The sequence below is a fragment of the Euprymna scolopes genome, chromosome 35, assembly GCF_053919585.1.
Source record: "Euprymna scolopes isolate OS-2025 chromosome 35, ASM5391958v1, whole genome shotgun sequence".
Lineage (NCBI taxonomy): Eukaryota > Metazoa > Mollusca > Cephalopoda > Sepiida > Sepiolidae > Euprymna > Euprymna scolopes.
In genome coordinates this window covers 88157108-88171496 of record NC_136516.1, presented here as the reverse complement: position 1 = coordinate 88171496, position 14389 = coordinate 88157108, and the positions used below count along the sequence as shown (strand labels likewise).

Here is a 14389-nt window from a genome sequence, read left to right as displayed (position 1 = left end):
AGGAGCCTTCATTTTTTTTACTCCTTCATAAGATGAAATTAAAATTAATTTTATTAACGTATCTTTTTGTTATCAAATGAATTGAATGAAATTGTTTCAAATTAAAACTTGATTACATTTATGCATGAACTAACGCAGAGAGACACAATTTTCATTATTCATTATCATTGGATTATTCGGACTACCATTCTCATTTTGAGTATTATTTCAGACGATGTAACTTCCAACCTTCTTCAGGTATATCTTGCTAAACTCGCGGATACAATGGCAAATTAAGACATTTATCCGGTCATGTCTGACAGAATGAGAACATGCTCTCCGCTTATCTCGGCATTTGTTTCCAGTTGTCCTGTACGTACACTTCACTTGCCATTGGTATTTAACAATGTCGACTCAGGAGAGGTGTGGTTGGAGATTGTGTAACTCCTGCCACAAAAATTTAACACGCAGGCACCCCTTACGTGGGTATCCATAGTCTGTCAAAGACTGAAGGAGCCTGTTTTTTGGTTTTAGAGGTGTGTGTGTGTGTATATATATATATATATATATATATATATATATATATATATATATGAGAAATATGGAAATAGTATTCCGACAAAATAGAGAAATAAAAAGGAACAAACCATATTATGTGTTCGTCAACGTTTCGTCTTTATTTCATCCAGAGGAAGTCTCAAAATAAAGACGAAACGTTGAACACACAATATGGTTTGTTCCTTTTTATTTCTCTCTCTCTATCTATCTATATATATATATATATATATATATATATATATATATATATATATACAGGGTGCTTCAAAAGTCCTGGGAACATAATGATTTTTAATAACTCAAAAACTATTAGTTGAAAAATGAAATTGGTACCGTTGGAAAGGTTAAAGTTTCAAGTTTTGTGGGGAATCTTCAAAGTTGCTCAATATGAGCACCATTCGTCACACGGCAGACATCTAGTCGATAGTCCATTTCCTGCCAAACGCGTTCCAGCATCTTGACGTCAATGGTTTCCACAACTGCCGTTACTCAAGCCTTTAGTTCGTCAATATCTCTTGGAAGGGGCGGCACATAGACTTGTTGTTTGACAAAGCCCCAAAGGAAAAAGTCACACGGGGTAAAATCTGGAGGCCAGGGCATGAGAACGTCATCACCTCGCCCAGATCTCCCAATCCATCTACCAGGCAGCCTTGTGTTAAGAAACTGCCTTACTCTAAGACTCCAGTGTGGTGGTGCACTATCTTGTTGAAAAATGAAGTCATCAGATTCTGCTTCTTTCAACTGAGCCATTAACCAGTCTTCCAGCATGTTGAGATAGGATTCACCAGTGATAGTTGTCTCTTCAAAGAAGAACAGTCCATAGACATCTTTCTTGGAAATTTCACAAAACACATTCACTTTTGGTGAATCTCGCTCGTGCTCAAGAAGTTCATGAGGATTCTCAGTACCCCATATGCGAGTGTTATGCTTGTTAACTTTGCCATTCAGATGGAAGGTCGCCTCATCGCTAAAAACAAACCGGTCATCAAAGCCGTTATCTTCCAACTTCTCTTTCATTGCAATGCAAAAGTCACGGCGAAGGAGCTTATCAGTGTCCTTCAACTTTTGGACCAACTTGAGCTTGTAAGGTACCATTTGCAGTCGTTTCCTTAAGAGACGCCAGACAGTTGCTGGAGCAAGCTGAAGTTCCCTGCTGGCTCTTCTTACTGATTTACGGGGGCTCTGCTGAAAGGCTGTCCGAACTTGCTCAACTGTATCTTCTGAAGTTGAAGGGCGACCTGTTCGCTTACTTGGGCACAAACACCCATCTTTCCCAAATTTAGCATGCCATCTGACAATGGATTTCCTTTCAGGGGCTTTTTTAAATTTCCTGCGTAATGCACGCTGAACACATGTCCACGATTCAGTCTTTGCAAATTGGAGGACGCAAAATGCCTTGTCTTGTTTAGAGAACGCCATTACTGCACCTGGAAAGATAAGACGAAAATCATTAGTATGACCAAAAACTTGATTAAGCAAGCTTTAAAATGGTACCAGTTTCATTTTTCTACCTGGAATATTTCATGAGATATACACATTTGTAATGTTCCCAAGACTTTTGAAACACCCTGTATATATATATATATATATATATATATATATATATAAACTGAACAAGTTATTGATATCAAAAATCCACTTCGACCTCCAACAGCAATTCTTTCATCCCGGCTATATGGTATAGAATCCTGCACATTTGCAGAATTGGCTGAAAAAATACAACTAGATTCCTTTTCAACCAAATGTTGCAAAACAATTTTAGGCATTAAAAGAGCCGACTACGTTGCAGACAAAACTGCACTATTGCTGACTATAAAATTTTTTGTTTCATTTATGTTGAGCTTTCAACCAAGTTTAGTCATCTCAAGAAATTGTAGACATTCACGTTTAATCTGATCGAAAGCAAAAGGCAGAAAGGAAAAGAATAGAAAAAATTATGAAATAAAAGAAAATAAATTTCATGACAATAACATGTCTATGAAAACAGTTTGTGTATATTCTAGTCTGACTGATCATTCGGACTACTGTTCACATTTTCTGCATTACGTTTCGGACGATGTAATCTCCGACCTTCTTCAGATACCTCATTATAATACAGATGGACATTTGGCATAACAGATAAATAACAAAATGAAAATTTAGTTCTGAGCGACACTCTTCTGGAGGTGGATGGTTCAATCCTTGGTGCAGGCAATACTAACAATACAATTGCGAATTATGTAATACTTCTACCCGGTCATAACTGATGGAAAAGAGGCTTCATTAAAAATTCTGTGCAGATTCCCAAGTTTAACAGAAAGATATACCTGGTGAAGGTCGGAGGTTACATCGGCCGAAACATTGTGAAAATAACACTTAAGATGAGAGCAGTAGTCCAAAAAATCCAAATTATCAATCCTCATATTAAAAATTCAGTAATGTAATTTTCATCATCATATATAGTTTCATGTCCATTTTATATGCTGGCATGTGTTGGGTGGTGTTAAGAAATTTATTCCTTAACTAACCTATATCTGGCCAGGTCTTTACTTATCCCTCTTTCCATCAAGTTCATTTTTATCACTTCCTTCCATGTTTACCTCGGCCTTCCCCTATGAACTGAACCTGCTACCTCAACTGTTCTACTAACCCAAGAACTCTCAACCATTTGTTCTATGTATCCGCACTATCAAAGTCTCCGGTTCGGTACACATCTCAATATGCTAAGGTCATCAGATCTAAGGCTGTCTTTAAACCCACACAGATATCATTCTTGTAGCAATTTTCTCCATGCAACACATGTCTTCAACCCTTACTGACCAGGTTTCACTTCCATACATCATCATGCTGCACACACATTGAATTTAAAATGTTATGGCCCATTTTTTTTTTTCTTTTTTTTTTTTCTTCAGGTTTCTCTTCCAAGTCAGTTGGAAGGTGGGCTGCAATCTCCTCCAGTTCACTCAGGAATTCGAAGATTGATTGATGAAGGAAGATTTCAAAGTAATTGTTTTTTTTGTTTTTTCGATCATCATCTCGGTGAATGTCATCTTGACTTTCAAATCGTTTTTCTAGATTGTCTGTTTGAAAGATAAATTTTAGTAACAGGATGAAATGTACGGCATAATCATGTTGGCACACCGGTTCTCGCCAGATCACCAAAGTTAAGCAATGTTGCGCCCGGCCAGTACCAGATGGGTGACCATTTTGGAAGGCTAGGCGCTGTATGTACTTTCTGGGAAGGTTGGGCGTGGGGCCAGCACCCTCACCCTGTAAAAAGAACTCCTCGCTACAAAAAGCATCTACAAAAGTTGTAGATGGCCTATGCCTCTCCAGGGGCTCAAGGGCTATGGATGGATATGGTAACAGGATGAGACTGGTGGATTGATCGTTTAAAAAAAAAAATCACTGACAAAAATTAAAAATCATAAGTCTTTTTTTGAGGAGAGTCGAAGAATTATTGAAACAGTTTTTTAAATAATTTATTAGAAACATGTTACGCCTGATGATTATTGGTTAAATAAATTAACAGTCAAAAAGATTTAATGAAATGCAATTTTGACATTGATATTTTTTACATGATGTCAGTCAATGGACAATGGGTAATCGGATATCTCTGCTGAATAATTCATTAGAAACGTGTTGCATCTGATGATACATATTATTGGTGTAATACCAATTTCAATATGAGCAGAGGATGAAGTATGGCTTTTTACAGATTTATTCCACAACTTACAGATTAAATGGTAAGGTAGCAGTTGTTGGATGTGTGATGATTAAAGTCTGAAGTGAGAGATATTCATGACAGATCCCCTTTTCCCCAAGGGCAATAATTCTCTCTTCTTTGGTCAAAGGGAAATAACATAATTATTTTTAGGTTGTACCTAACAAAATGTAATAAACAGAATGATATAAAAAAAATGTTGTATGGGAAGAGAAACAATGACATATGTTTGGTGCATAGGGATTGTTTTAAAATCTGGAGATATGATATTGATTTAAAATCAATTAAAAAATGAGCAGAGGATGAAGCATGACATTTAACGGATTTATTCAACAACTTACAGATTAAATGGTAAGGTAGAACTGTTGGATGCGTGATGATTAAAGTCAGTGATGCAACACACATTTTGTTTACATCTCAAATTGTTATCTTAAATGGCAAACCATATTAAAAACAAGAACACGTTTCTTAAGATAAGTCCATTTATTCTGTGCGCTTAGTGATGAAAATGATATTTCAAACAAAAGCATGATGGACTAAAGAAGTTGCTATGTACAACTTAAGCCTGAAAGATCAACGAAAATGATCTTTCAAACTTAGGTCTAATAAACGAATTAAGTGTACCTTAAACTTAAATCTGACCGACCATGCCAGAACAACTTCAATGTTATTTTAAACTTAAGCATGACAGACCAAAGAAGATACTAATTAAAACTTTAGTCTGACTTGCCATACAAGATACAATTTTATATTTAAGCATGACAGATCAAAATGTTGTGTTCTAAAGTGTTCGTTTGAAAGATAACTGGATGAGACCAGTGGATCGATATTTTTAAATGGCTGACAAAGATTCAAAATCATAGCATGTTTTCTTGAAGTTAAAGAAGATGGCAGACCTCGAAACGTCAAACTGCAAACTTTGCAAGAATTGAAGGAAATCATCAGAAATGAAATAAGGGAGTTAAATTGCAATCCACAGATTCTCCAATCTGTAATGAATGTTTTGGAAAGAGCAAAAGTATGCGAAGCTGAAAACGGACAACATTTGAAAGACATTATTTTATAAAGATTGTTTGAATTTTGCATGTTTTTTGTTTTTTTTAAATTCCCAATATTTTAGTCAGATTTTGTTAAAATTACAGAAAGATATCTTCAAAAATAAATAATCTATTTAAGTTCAAAACCATTCAGTGACTTTTTGGACACCATGTATATAGTTATTTATTTTTATTTCGATCATAACTGTCTGTCATCCACTTTACGTAAGTGCTTGAGAGAAAGTTACCTCCCTTACATTAAGCCCCCCCCCTCCCGTTTTACTGACATATTTAGTTATAAATGAAATGCAGTTATCCACAAACATGTATAGGAGTAGTAATAGTAGTAGTATAACAATATATTTATGGCAATTAAGCTACATAGAGATGTCTGTTTCATCTCCACATGGAATCATAAGGCTAAGTGCATGGATTATTATTTAATGTTTTCTGTATCTAAGTAGCGTTCAGTCTAACTAACAAATCATATTCATTGCTATTTATATCTTATGGGTTGATGTTTGACACCCTTTTGCTTTGAGTGCTGTGCTTCTTTTATAAATGTGTCAATAGGTGACCTTATTTTAGTATATGCATGGTTGAAATGCTTTTCTATTGATAATGTTTTTCATTTTTTTTTTTAAATATACCAGATGCCTTCAATAGGTTTCCAGATTTTTTTGTACACGCATTTAAAATTGTATCTTATTGCTATATATCTTATGAGATCATTGACCAATTTTTATGATTTCGGGTTCAAGTGAACAGCTACAGCAGGAATTGGATTACACCCTACTAAAGCTTGATTGTCACAGCTAGTGAATTTCAAAAATGCAATCTGGATGTGAGGACACTTTAGAAGAATGATATGCAATAAAATTCTGTTTTTAAACTTGGAAAAATGTCACAGAATTGTGTGGAATGCTTCAGTCTGATTTTGGACCATTTTTAGGTAAATGCCAGGTAGAAACATTTAATTGTCTGCTATCTGTTTATCTATGTATCTATCTAATCGTCTATCTACCTAGCGGAGTAAACAACTGATTGAATGGTGGGGAAATAATAAGTTGAGCGAGTGTGCAGGTGCAGAAAGGGTCAAAGGGTAATGTTGTTATGGTATCAAACTTGGGTGACTGATTAAGTTGCACCGGAAAGTATGCAAATGGGGGCCGGAAGTGATATGTCGGGTTCCGGTTTGAATAATCTCAGTAAAGTTTAGGGAGTTGGTTTTGAGACGGCAAAGAAACAAGGTGAGTTAAACAGGTCTCCCCATAAGGGGACGGGATAGTTTCCAAATGGATGCAGAGAAACCACAAGCCAAGATTCACTCCAGTTTTGCTGTGATGATACCTGGGAATGAATAAAGAATATAAAAACATACATCGCCTTGTGTCTGTCTTGAAGCGTTTCCTTTAAACAGAACCAAGCTCCCCAAAACATTGGTGAATCCCCCAGAAGCAAGCAGCAGAAACAGTTATGCTGTCATGTTACATGAATTATTTATATGTAATACACACCACACATAACCACAAACGCTAGATGAGTCACGGGCTGTAAATAGACGTTAAAGGATGAGGACACTAGCCCATTAAATAGGTTGCTAAACACATAAATAGATAAGAAACTTATATGTAACACCATCTTTTATGAATTAAGCATCAGCTTTTGAGTGGCATAAGAAACTCGTGGAAGGCAGGGAGTCTGTGAGGGCTGATGAGAGGTATGGGAGGAGTAGTCAGAACACTAGATTTGACTATTTGACCAAGATGGCCATCAAGACAGTTTCTCACCCTCTCTATAGTTCAGACCTTGCTCCCTGTAACTTTTGGTCATTCCCTTAGCTCAAGGAAAACCTTAGAGGCTGTCATAAGACAATTGTGATGAAAGAGGCTGTGACGATGGTCATTGACACGCTCGCACAAAAGGACTTCCATGGGGCCTCTCAGAAGTTGTTGCAGCCGGAGGAGATTACTTTGACAGGGACTAGAGTTTCATGTATGTACTATCGATAAAAGTGCTTGTATGAAAAAAAAGCCACCTTATAGATGGCAAGTAGTATTTTTGATAAGTTAGTATTTTGGATAAATTAGTATTTTGGATAAATTAGTATTTTGGATCAATTAGTATTTTGGATCAATTAGTATTTTGGATCAATTAGTATTTTGGATCAATTAGTATTTTGGATCAATTAGTATTTTGGATCAATTAGTATTTTGGATCAATTAGTATTTTGGATCAATTAGTATTTTCGATAAATTAGTATTTTCGATAAATTAGTATTTTGGATCAATTAGTATTTTGGATCAATTAGTATTTTGGATCAATTAGTATTTTGGATCAATTAGAATTTTGGATTAATTAGAATTTTAAATTAATCTTGTCTTGATTTTTCTTTTTCCAAGTTTGTATGTTTTGCTCTTCTCTAATTGTGCCATTCTGTGTATTTCAGCTTTTTCGCAGTCTCCGGGTACGTCTATTGCTGGTCGGTTCTGCTCGCCAAACCCTGGAACTGCCAGAAGAAAGCTATTCTCTTCTGGTCCTTCAACTCCCACTTCTGTAGCAACAGTCTCAACGGAATCGGCAGCTGCTGGCACCAGCGGAAGCGAGGCACAAACGGCTACTGCAACTGCCGGGGGTGCCGCTGATACGCCCACAGTTGCAGCACGTACTCTTGTGGCTGGCAATAACGAAAATGCAGCTCCAACAACCGGTACGCACTATATCACCACCTTCCAGCCAGCGAAGACAAATGACGGTCGGCAGGTGAGTCTATGCAACCTTACACAACATAAAAACATACAAACATTATAGCTTGATAGTCCATTGGCTTGGAATGAGTACTTTGTGCCAAATTGATGGTTAAATCTGTGCTCATTTTTGCATTAAATACTAATCCTTATTAATCCCTGTGCATCAAACAGATACCATAATACTTAGTTTGCTGCACCTTATCATAACAAAGATCCATACAAAATTTCAGTCAGATCAAGTCTGTAGTTTCTGAGAAAAAATGGAACACACAAAGAGAAATATATATATATATATATATATATATATAGTAGAACCCTGGGATACAACATTAAAAAATTAGTAATAAAATACAGTACACATAAGATTATAAATAACACAGCAAAGTGAGGCAAATACCGTAATCAGGGTCCAGAAAAATGTTGTATTCTACATCGTAACCTAAAAAAAAAAGTATCCCCGGGTTCTACTGTGTATATTATTATTATTCCAGATTAAGAATATTAAAAGATAAAAATCAGTGAATTTAACAAGGTTTATATAAGAGTTCTCCATAATGAATAGTCCAAGATATACTTTTTTATTTCTATTTAGATAAACATTTTATTAATATCGTTACACAATCATGATAAGGTTTCGGGCAATTAGTTATTCATAACTAAAGACCTAGTCAGGTAATACTAAACCCTTCTTGTAAAATATCAAACCCTTGATGAAATGGAAAAACCAATTTTGGCGAAATTGCAATTAAAAATTTGCATGGTCTCCTGATGATGGAAAGAGGATAGAAAAATGAAAGTAAAACAAAAACCAAAAAAAAGGGGAGGGGGGAATAAGGGAGTGGATGATGAAAAAAAAAAATGTGTGATATTTGCCCACGTGAAAGTTGAGGTTGTGTGTGTGCATATATATATATATATATATATATATAAGTGAACGTGTCTGTGTACATTTTCCTACACAATAACTCTGTCAATTTTTAGTCTACAGACTCGAATTTGATATACAGAGTACTGAAATTTGGGAAAATCTGTGATCGGTGTTCGGCCAGAAATTTGGCTGTTAAGGGGTCAAAGTTCAACGATTTGACCTTTGAGAACTCTACCAAACTCCTCCGACAATTTTAGGTCTAAACACTTGAAATTTTAGATATAGGTTCCTTGGACATGGATCTAACTTAATAACTTGATTCGAGCCCAAAACAATAAATGTTAAGGTGTCATAATAGGGGTCAAATTTAAAAAAATTGACCGCTTTTTTTTTTTTTTTTTTTTGCTCAGCATACACCTCCAAACACCTGGGCAACGTCGGGCACCCATGCTAGTATATATATATATATATATATATATATATATACTAGCAAAAGTACCCGTCGTTGACTGGGTTCAAAAACAGCCTACAGAAAATGGACTCTGATTTATGAAAGTATGATAGGTTATGAAAAGGAAGGGTTGTAAAGAGATAGCTTTGAATTTGGGGGTATCAAAACTAAAGCAAAATATGATGAAAGTAAAAAATAAAATAGATAAACCCCATAATTTATTATACCATACCTATTCACACTGAAACACTTATCACAATATTCTGTGCATCTATATTAAAAAACCTTGTTAAACTTTGTGACATATTTCCATTCCATGGTTAGGCGCGAATGAACACCCCATAATTATATTTTACCATATTTCTTCAAACTGAAACATAATTATCAAAGTATACTTATGCAGATAGATATGAAAAGTCTTTATTAAAGTTTGTGCCTATTTCCATTTTATGGAGGCCAGGCGCAAACGCAGACCCCACAATTTTATACCATCCCTATTTAAGTTAGAACATACTTATCAAAGTATTATGTACATATATATCAAAAACACTTGTAAACGTTTTTTTTTTTTAATTTTTAAATATTTTATTTCCATACTTTGTTGACCAGGCACGAATGCAGATCCCACAATTTTAATGAACCACCGTTCTGCCAGATCAAACATACCCATTCCTGTGTTTCGATACATCTTCTATCATTATATGTAATCAGTTTTTTAAAATAGTCAACCATATAGGAGCCTATTCGTGAGCAGACACACACATTCAGCTTTATATTTTATATATATATATATATATATATATATTTCATCCACATACAGTACTGTTTCACTGTATCACAGCTCATCAGTGTGTGTAATATATATATATATATATATATATATATAAAAGCACATAATAATAAAATACAGCATCCAGAATTCCACAAAATTAAATCTTGCTTCTAGTTTTTCTCCTTGATCATTAGAGTCATGTGATTGTGTGTGTTGTATTAAGAATGTGGAGCTAAATTTTAGTCTCTCATTAATAGTGATTCTTAGGAAGAATTCATTTTTTGATGTAGAGGTTTCCAATATTTCCTGTTATATTAAAAATGTGGAGTTAAATTGTAGTCTATTGTTACTGAGTGATCTTAATTTGGATCTAAGGACTGATACTTTGATGCAAGAATTTCATCATCATATTTCAAGAATACGACTTTGTCAAATGATATGAAAGCGGTTGGCATAAACCTTGGAAACTGGGAGGTCCTTGCTGATCTGTGTAAGCGTATAATCATCAGCGGCCTCAAGAAAGGCGAGGATAAACTCCATCAGTCATAGCAGGAGAAGCAAGCAAGATGCAAAGAATGACTGTACTGCTTACCACCAGCCGCCTCCTACACGGCACAAAACCAAGATCAGACATGATTAATGGATATCGATGATGATAATGATTTCAAGAATATGACCCTTTTGTAAAATGATGTTTCTGAATTTTTGAGATGAGGATTAGTTATTCATATTACTTATATTCATCGGACTACTGTTCTCATCTTGAGTGTGATTTTAGGACTTCTACCCAGTCATGACTGATTGTACAAGAGCACACTACCCCCATGAAGTAAATAAAGGGTTCCGCTCGAAATTCCATCCAAATTTCCAAGTTCAACAGAAACCTTCCCAAGTTCGGCAAGATACACCCAAAAAAGGTCGGAGGTTACATCAACCAAAACGTTGTGAAAATGACGAGAACAGTAGTTCGATGAATCGAGATAATACCTTTGTAAAATGTTTATATTTCTTTGGTTCCACATAATAGCTCTGACACTTGCATAAATTCATTTTTATTATTTAAAATGAATGTTTTTTTTTGTTTCTTTTCAGGTTTACATATCTGTGCAAGCTCAAATTTTTAACAGCCCCCAACCAGGAAATATCACCGTGCCAAACAATGCAGTGGTAACTTTAACGCAGCCACAGCCTATCAATAAACCCCCTACACCACAAAAACCTGTCAAGCCCAAGCGTACAGGATCCCTAGCCCTTTTTTTCCGAAAGGTCAGTACTAATATATCTTTTCTTTTTCTTCTGGTTTTGGTATTTAGGGTGCTACGAGCATCTCAAACTCTATGGTGGGTAACACCAGGCGATATCTCACGTCTGCTATCCATGTGACCCGATCTAGAGGGTTGACATGTAGCCACGTTGTTTTGTGTACATTCAGACCAGATCTTATTTACTTAAACACGCTTTTTAGTGCCTGTGATATCGATATGCAGTTGATGGAAGAGTTTCCATGCTGTACATTGAACCTGAAATGATGATCACATAAGGCATTCGTAATGTCACTACCAAGTTGATGATAACGCATGCTTGAACAGATCCTTTTGTTGTTGTTGCACATTCTACTGATTATGGCATGAACATTGTGTTGAAGCAGATCAAAAGTATTTGGGATATATATCTATATATATATATAAAAGCGAAAATGTATGTATGTGTGTTCGCTTTTTCTGTATGTCAACAAAAGGCTTTTTTCAGAGAAGCGGTCACTCACTTCACAACTTTTTAAAACTTTTTATATCACATATAAATCGTAATATCTCACATTTAACAACGAAGCTCGCCTGTCTATTTAATTTGCTCGATTTCGGGAAGATAAATATTCAACATTTGTAGCTCGCCGCATGTGGGTTAGTCTTTTTCCTATAACACCTTGGGGGGGAAAAAAAGGCGTTCAGCAGTAAATGAAATCCCGCAGTCAAACTTGACCTCATTAACTCATTAAAACGGGCACCTGCTAAATCCAAGTAATTAAATAAATTCAAACATGTTTCCGTTAGCATGTCACGGTGGGGCAATGGTTAACGTCGCACTTTTTTTTTTTTTTTTTCACACTTTGATTTACAACTTTGCCTCAACAGTTCGGGTTCGATCCTCATACTTACTTTTTTTATTTTATTTTTTTTACCCCACCCCCGGAGTTTCCACACACACCTCCAAACACCCGGGCAACGCCAGGTACCCCTCGCTAGTCTATAATATAAATCTCACTTGTCTGTTTAAATCTATGTATGTATGAATGTCTGCCTAAAACTTTCGACAGAGCTGATGGATTTTCATGAGATTGGTATCGTTTTGAAGCTTGACCCTTCAGGCGACAAATATCGAAAAATTGACTAAAAACATTAATTCCTTCGCCCTCAACTGGGCACTTTTCTACAAGGAGGGGGTCGCTTTTTTTGCCCATATTTTCGAAAGTGATCCCCTCTTTTCGATTGATTAGCCTTAATTTAAACCTTTTGCCACTTCTGGTTTGGTGATGGACGCAACGGCAAAGACGTCACGTTTTTTTTTTTTTTTTTTTTTCATGTTCTTTTTCTCCTTTGCGGTACAGGTTCGAGCCTGCCTGCCTACTACCACTTTTTTTTTTGTTCAACACACACCTCCAAACACCTGAGCAATGCTGGGCACCTAGGCTAGTATACATATTGCTAGTCTACGAAGTCGAGAATGACTTTTTGACTGGGTTTGAATCTCTCAATCAGTAATTATCACTTCATACACTGATAATTGCATAAGCATGAAACACTAGTGTCTGAGAGTACAAAAGTGATTGTTTATATATATATATATATATATATAAAGAGCAGTCTGCTAGAATCCTTTTTCCAAAAAATATAGTTAATTATATATCGTTGGGCAGATTGCTGAAACAATTTTTCACTTGGTGATACAAGCACCAAAATTGAAATTTGTCAGGTTTGCTTCGGCAACCATCTTGAATTTTCTGATGGCGAACGTTCTTTTCTTAAAATGTATGTGCTGAACATCATTTGTGCCAATTTTAGTGCTTGTATCGCTAAGTGAAAGATTCTTATGGAATATTGAGATAACCTGCCCCACTAATATATATATATATCTAATCAAAGTGGTAATACAAATATTAATATCAATAGATTTAATCCTATACTGAAAAAAAAAATGTTCAATATTTGAGATAGAGAATCAACATAGAAGAATTAAACGATACAAATTAAGTTACAAAATTGATTGTTCAAAAGCAAGGTGTACAACATACAAAAGATTCCGTGGAGTTTCAAAAATTAAGTTTTTTTTTTTTTTTTTTTTTTTTTTTTTTTCAGAGCAAATAACTAGCAAAATAAAAGTATAGAATTGTTTTCAATTTTTATGCAATCTCGCAGTTCTATACTTTTATTTTGCTAGTTATTTGCCCCTGAAAAAAAAAACTGATCTATTTTTTTTTTTTTTTTTTTTTGAAACTCCATGGAATAAGGAAATAATCTTTTCGATGTTGTATTCCTTATTTTTGAACAATAAGTTTTGTAACATAGTTAAAAAAGAAAATGCATCATTCTAGCCATTTCTCATAATTTATTTCATCCTGCTAGGGCAAAGGCTAGCAGAATGTTGACTGAAGAATAAGTATCTGGTGCCATCTTGGTGTTGCTTAGGGAGTCCCCCAGTGCAAAATCGTCTCTACAACCATTTGCAACGTATACACCATCATAACTTTTGGCTCAAAAGAGAAAGGCAGCATTCTTTGTGTTTTTGTTCCATGGAACAACCTTCCAGAGGAGGTTGTGACAATGAATTCTAGATCAAGGTTTAAAATGGCTTAAATAAACATTTACATGGATGTAAATAGTAATCTTTAGGGATAGATCTCTTCCTTCTCTATTGAGCCTTTGAAGGGCTTACATTTGGGCTAGTCTGCTTGGAGTCCAGGTAATTGAACGCTGGTACTGTGATTTCTTTTAGGCTCGATTTGTTTTGAAGTAATTCTACTTTCTCTACTTTTTATTATTAGGATAAGCTCTTTGCATGATGTGGCTTCATATCACTTTTTTTTTTTTATTTTAGAAAGAAAAAAAAAAAAAGCTTCTCTCTACATGGCTTATTGCACTTTGCACTTTGCACTTTTTTTTTTTACCAAAAATATTTTTTGGGATTTACTTGACATCCAAGAGTCAAATATCCCCAAACATTTAGTTATAATAATGCACACCGTACATTCACTATTATCGTACACTAAAATACTA

The 14389-nt window shown here is 35.2% G+C and overlaps 1 protein-coding gene across 1 annotated transcript in view; it reads left to right on the top strand.

Annotated features, from left to right (window-relative positions):
• The window catches only part of LOC145259989 (retinoblastoma-like protein 1), a 127314-nt gene that overhangs the window by 88056 nt on the left and 24869 nt on the right, over window positions 1–14389 (top strand). Inside the window, exons 15-17 of the mRNA XM_080117994.1 lie at window positions 3429–3519; window positions 7727–8040; window positions 11211–11384. Coding sequence (XP_079974120.1) covers window positions 3429–3519; window positions 7727–8040; window positions 11211–11384 — 579 coding nt within the window. The remainder of the gene's footprint in view (window positions 1–3428; window positions 3520–7726; window positions 8041–11210; window positions 11385–14389) is intronic.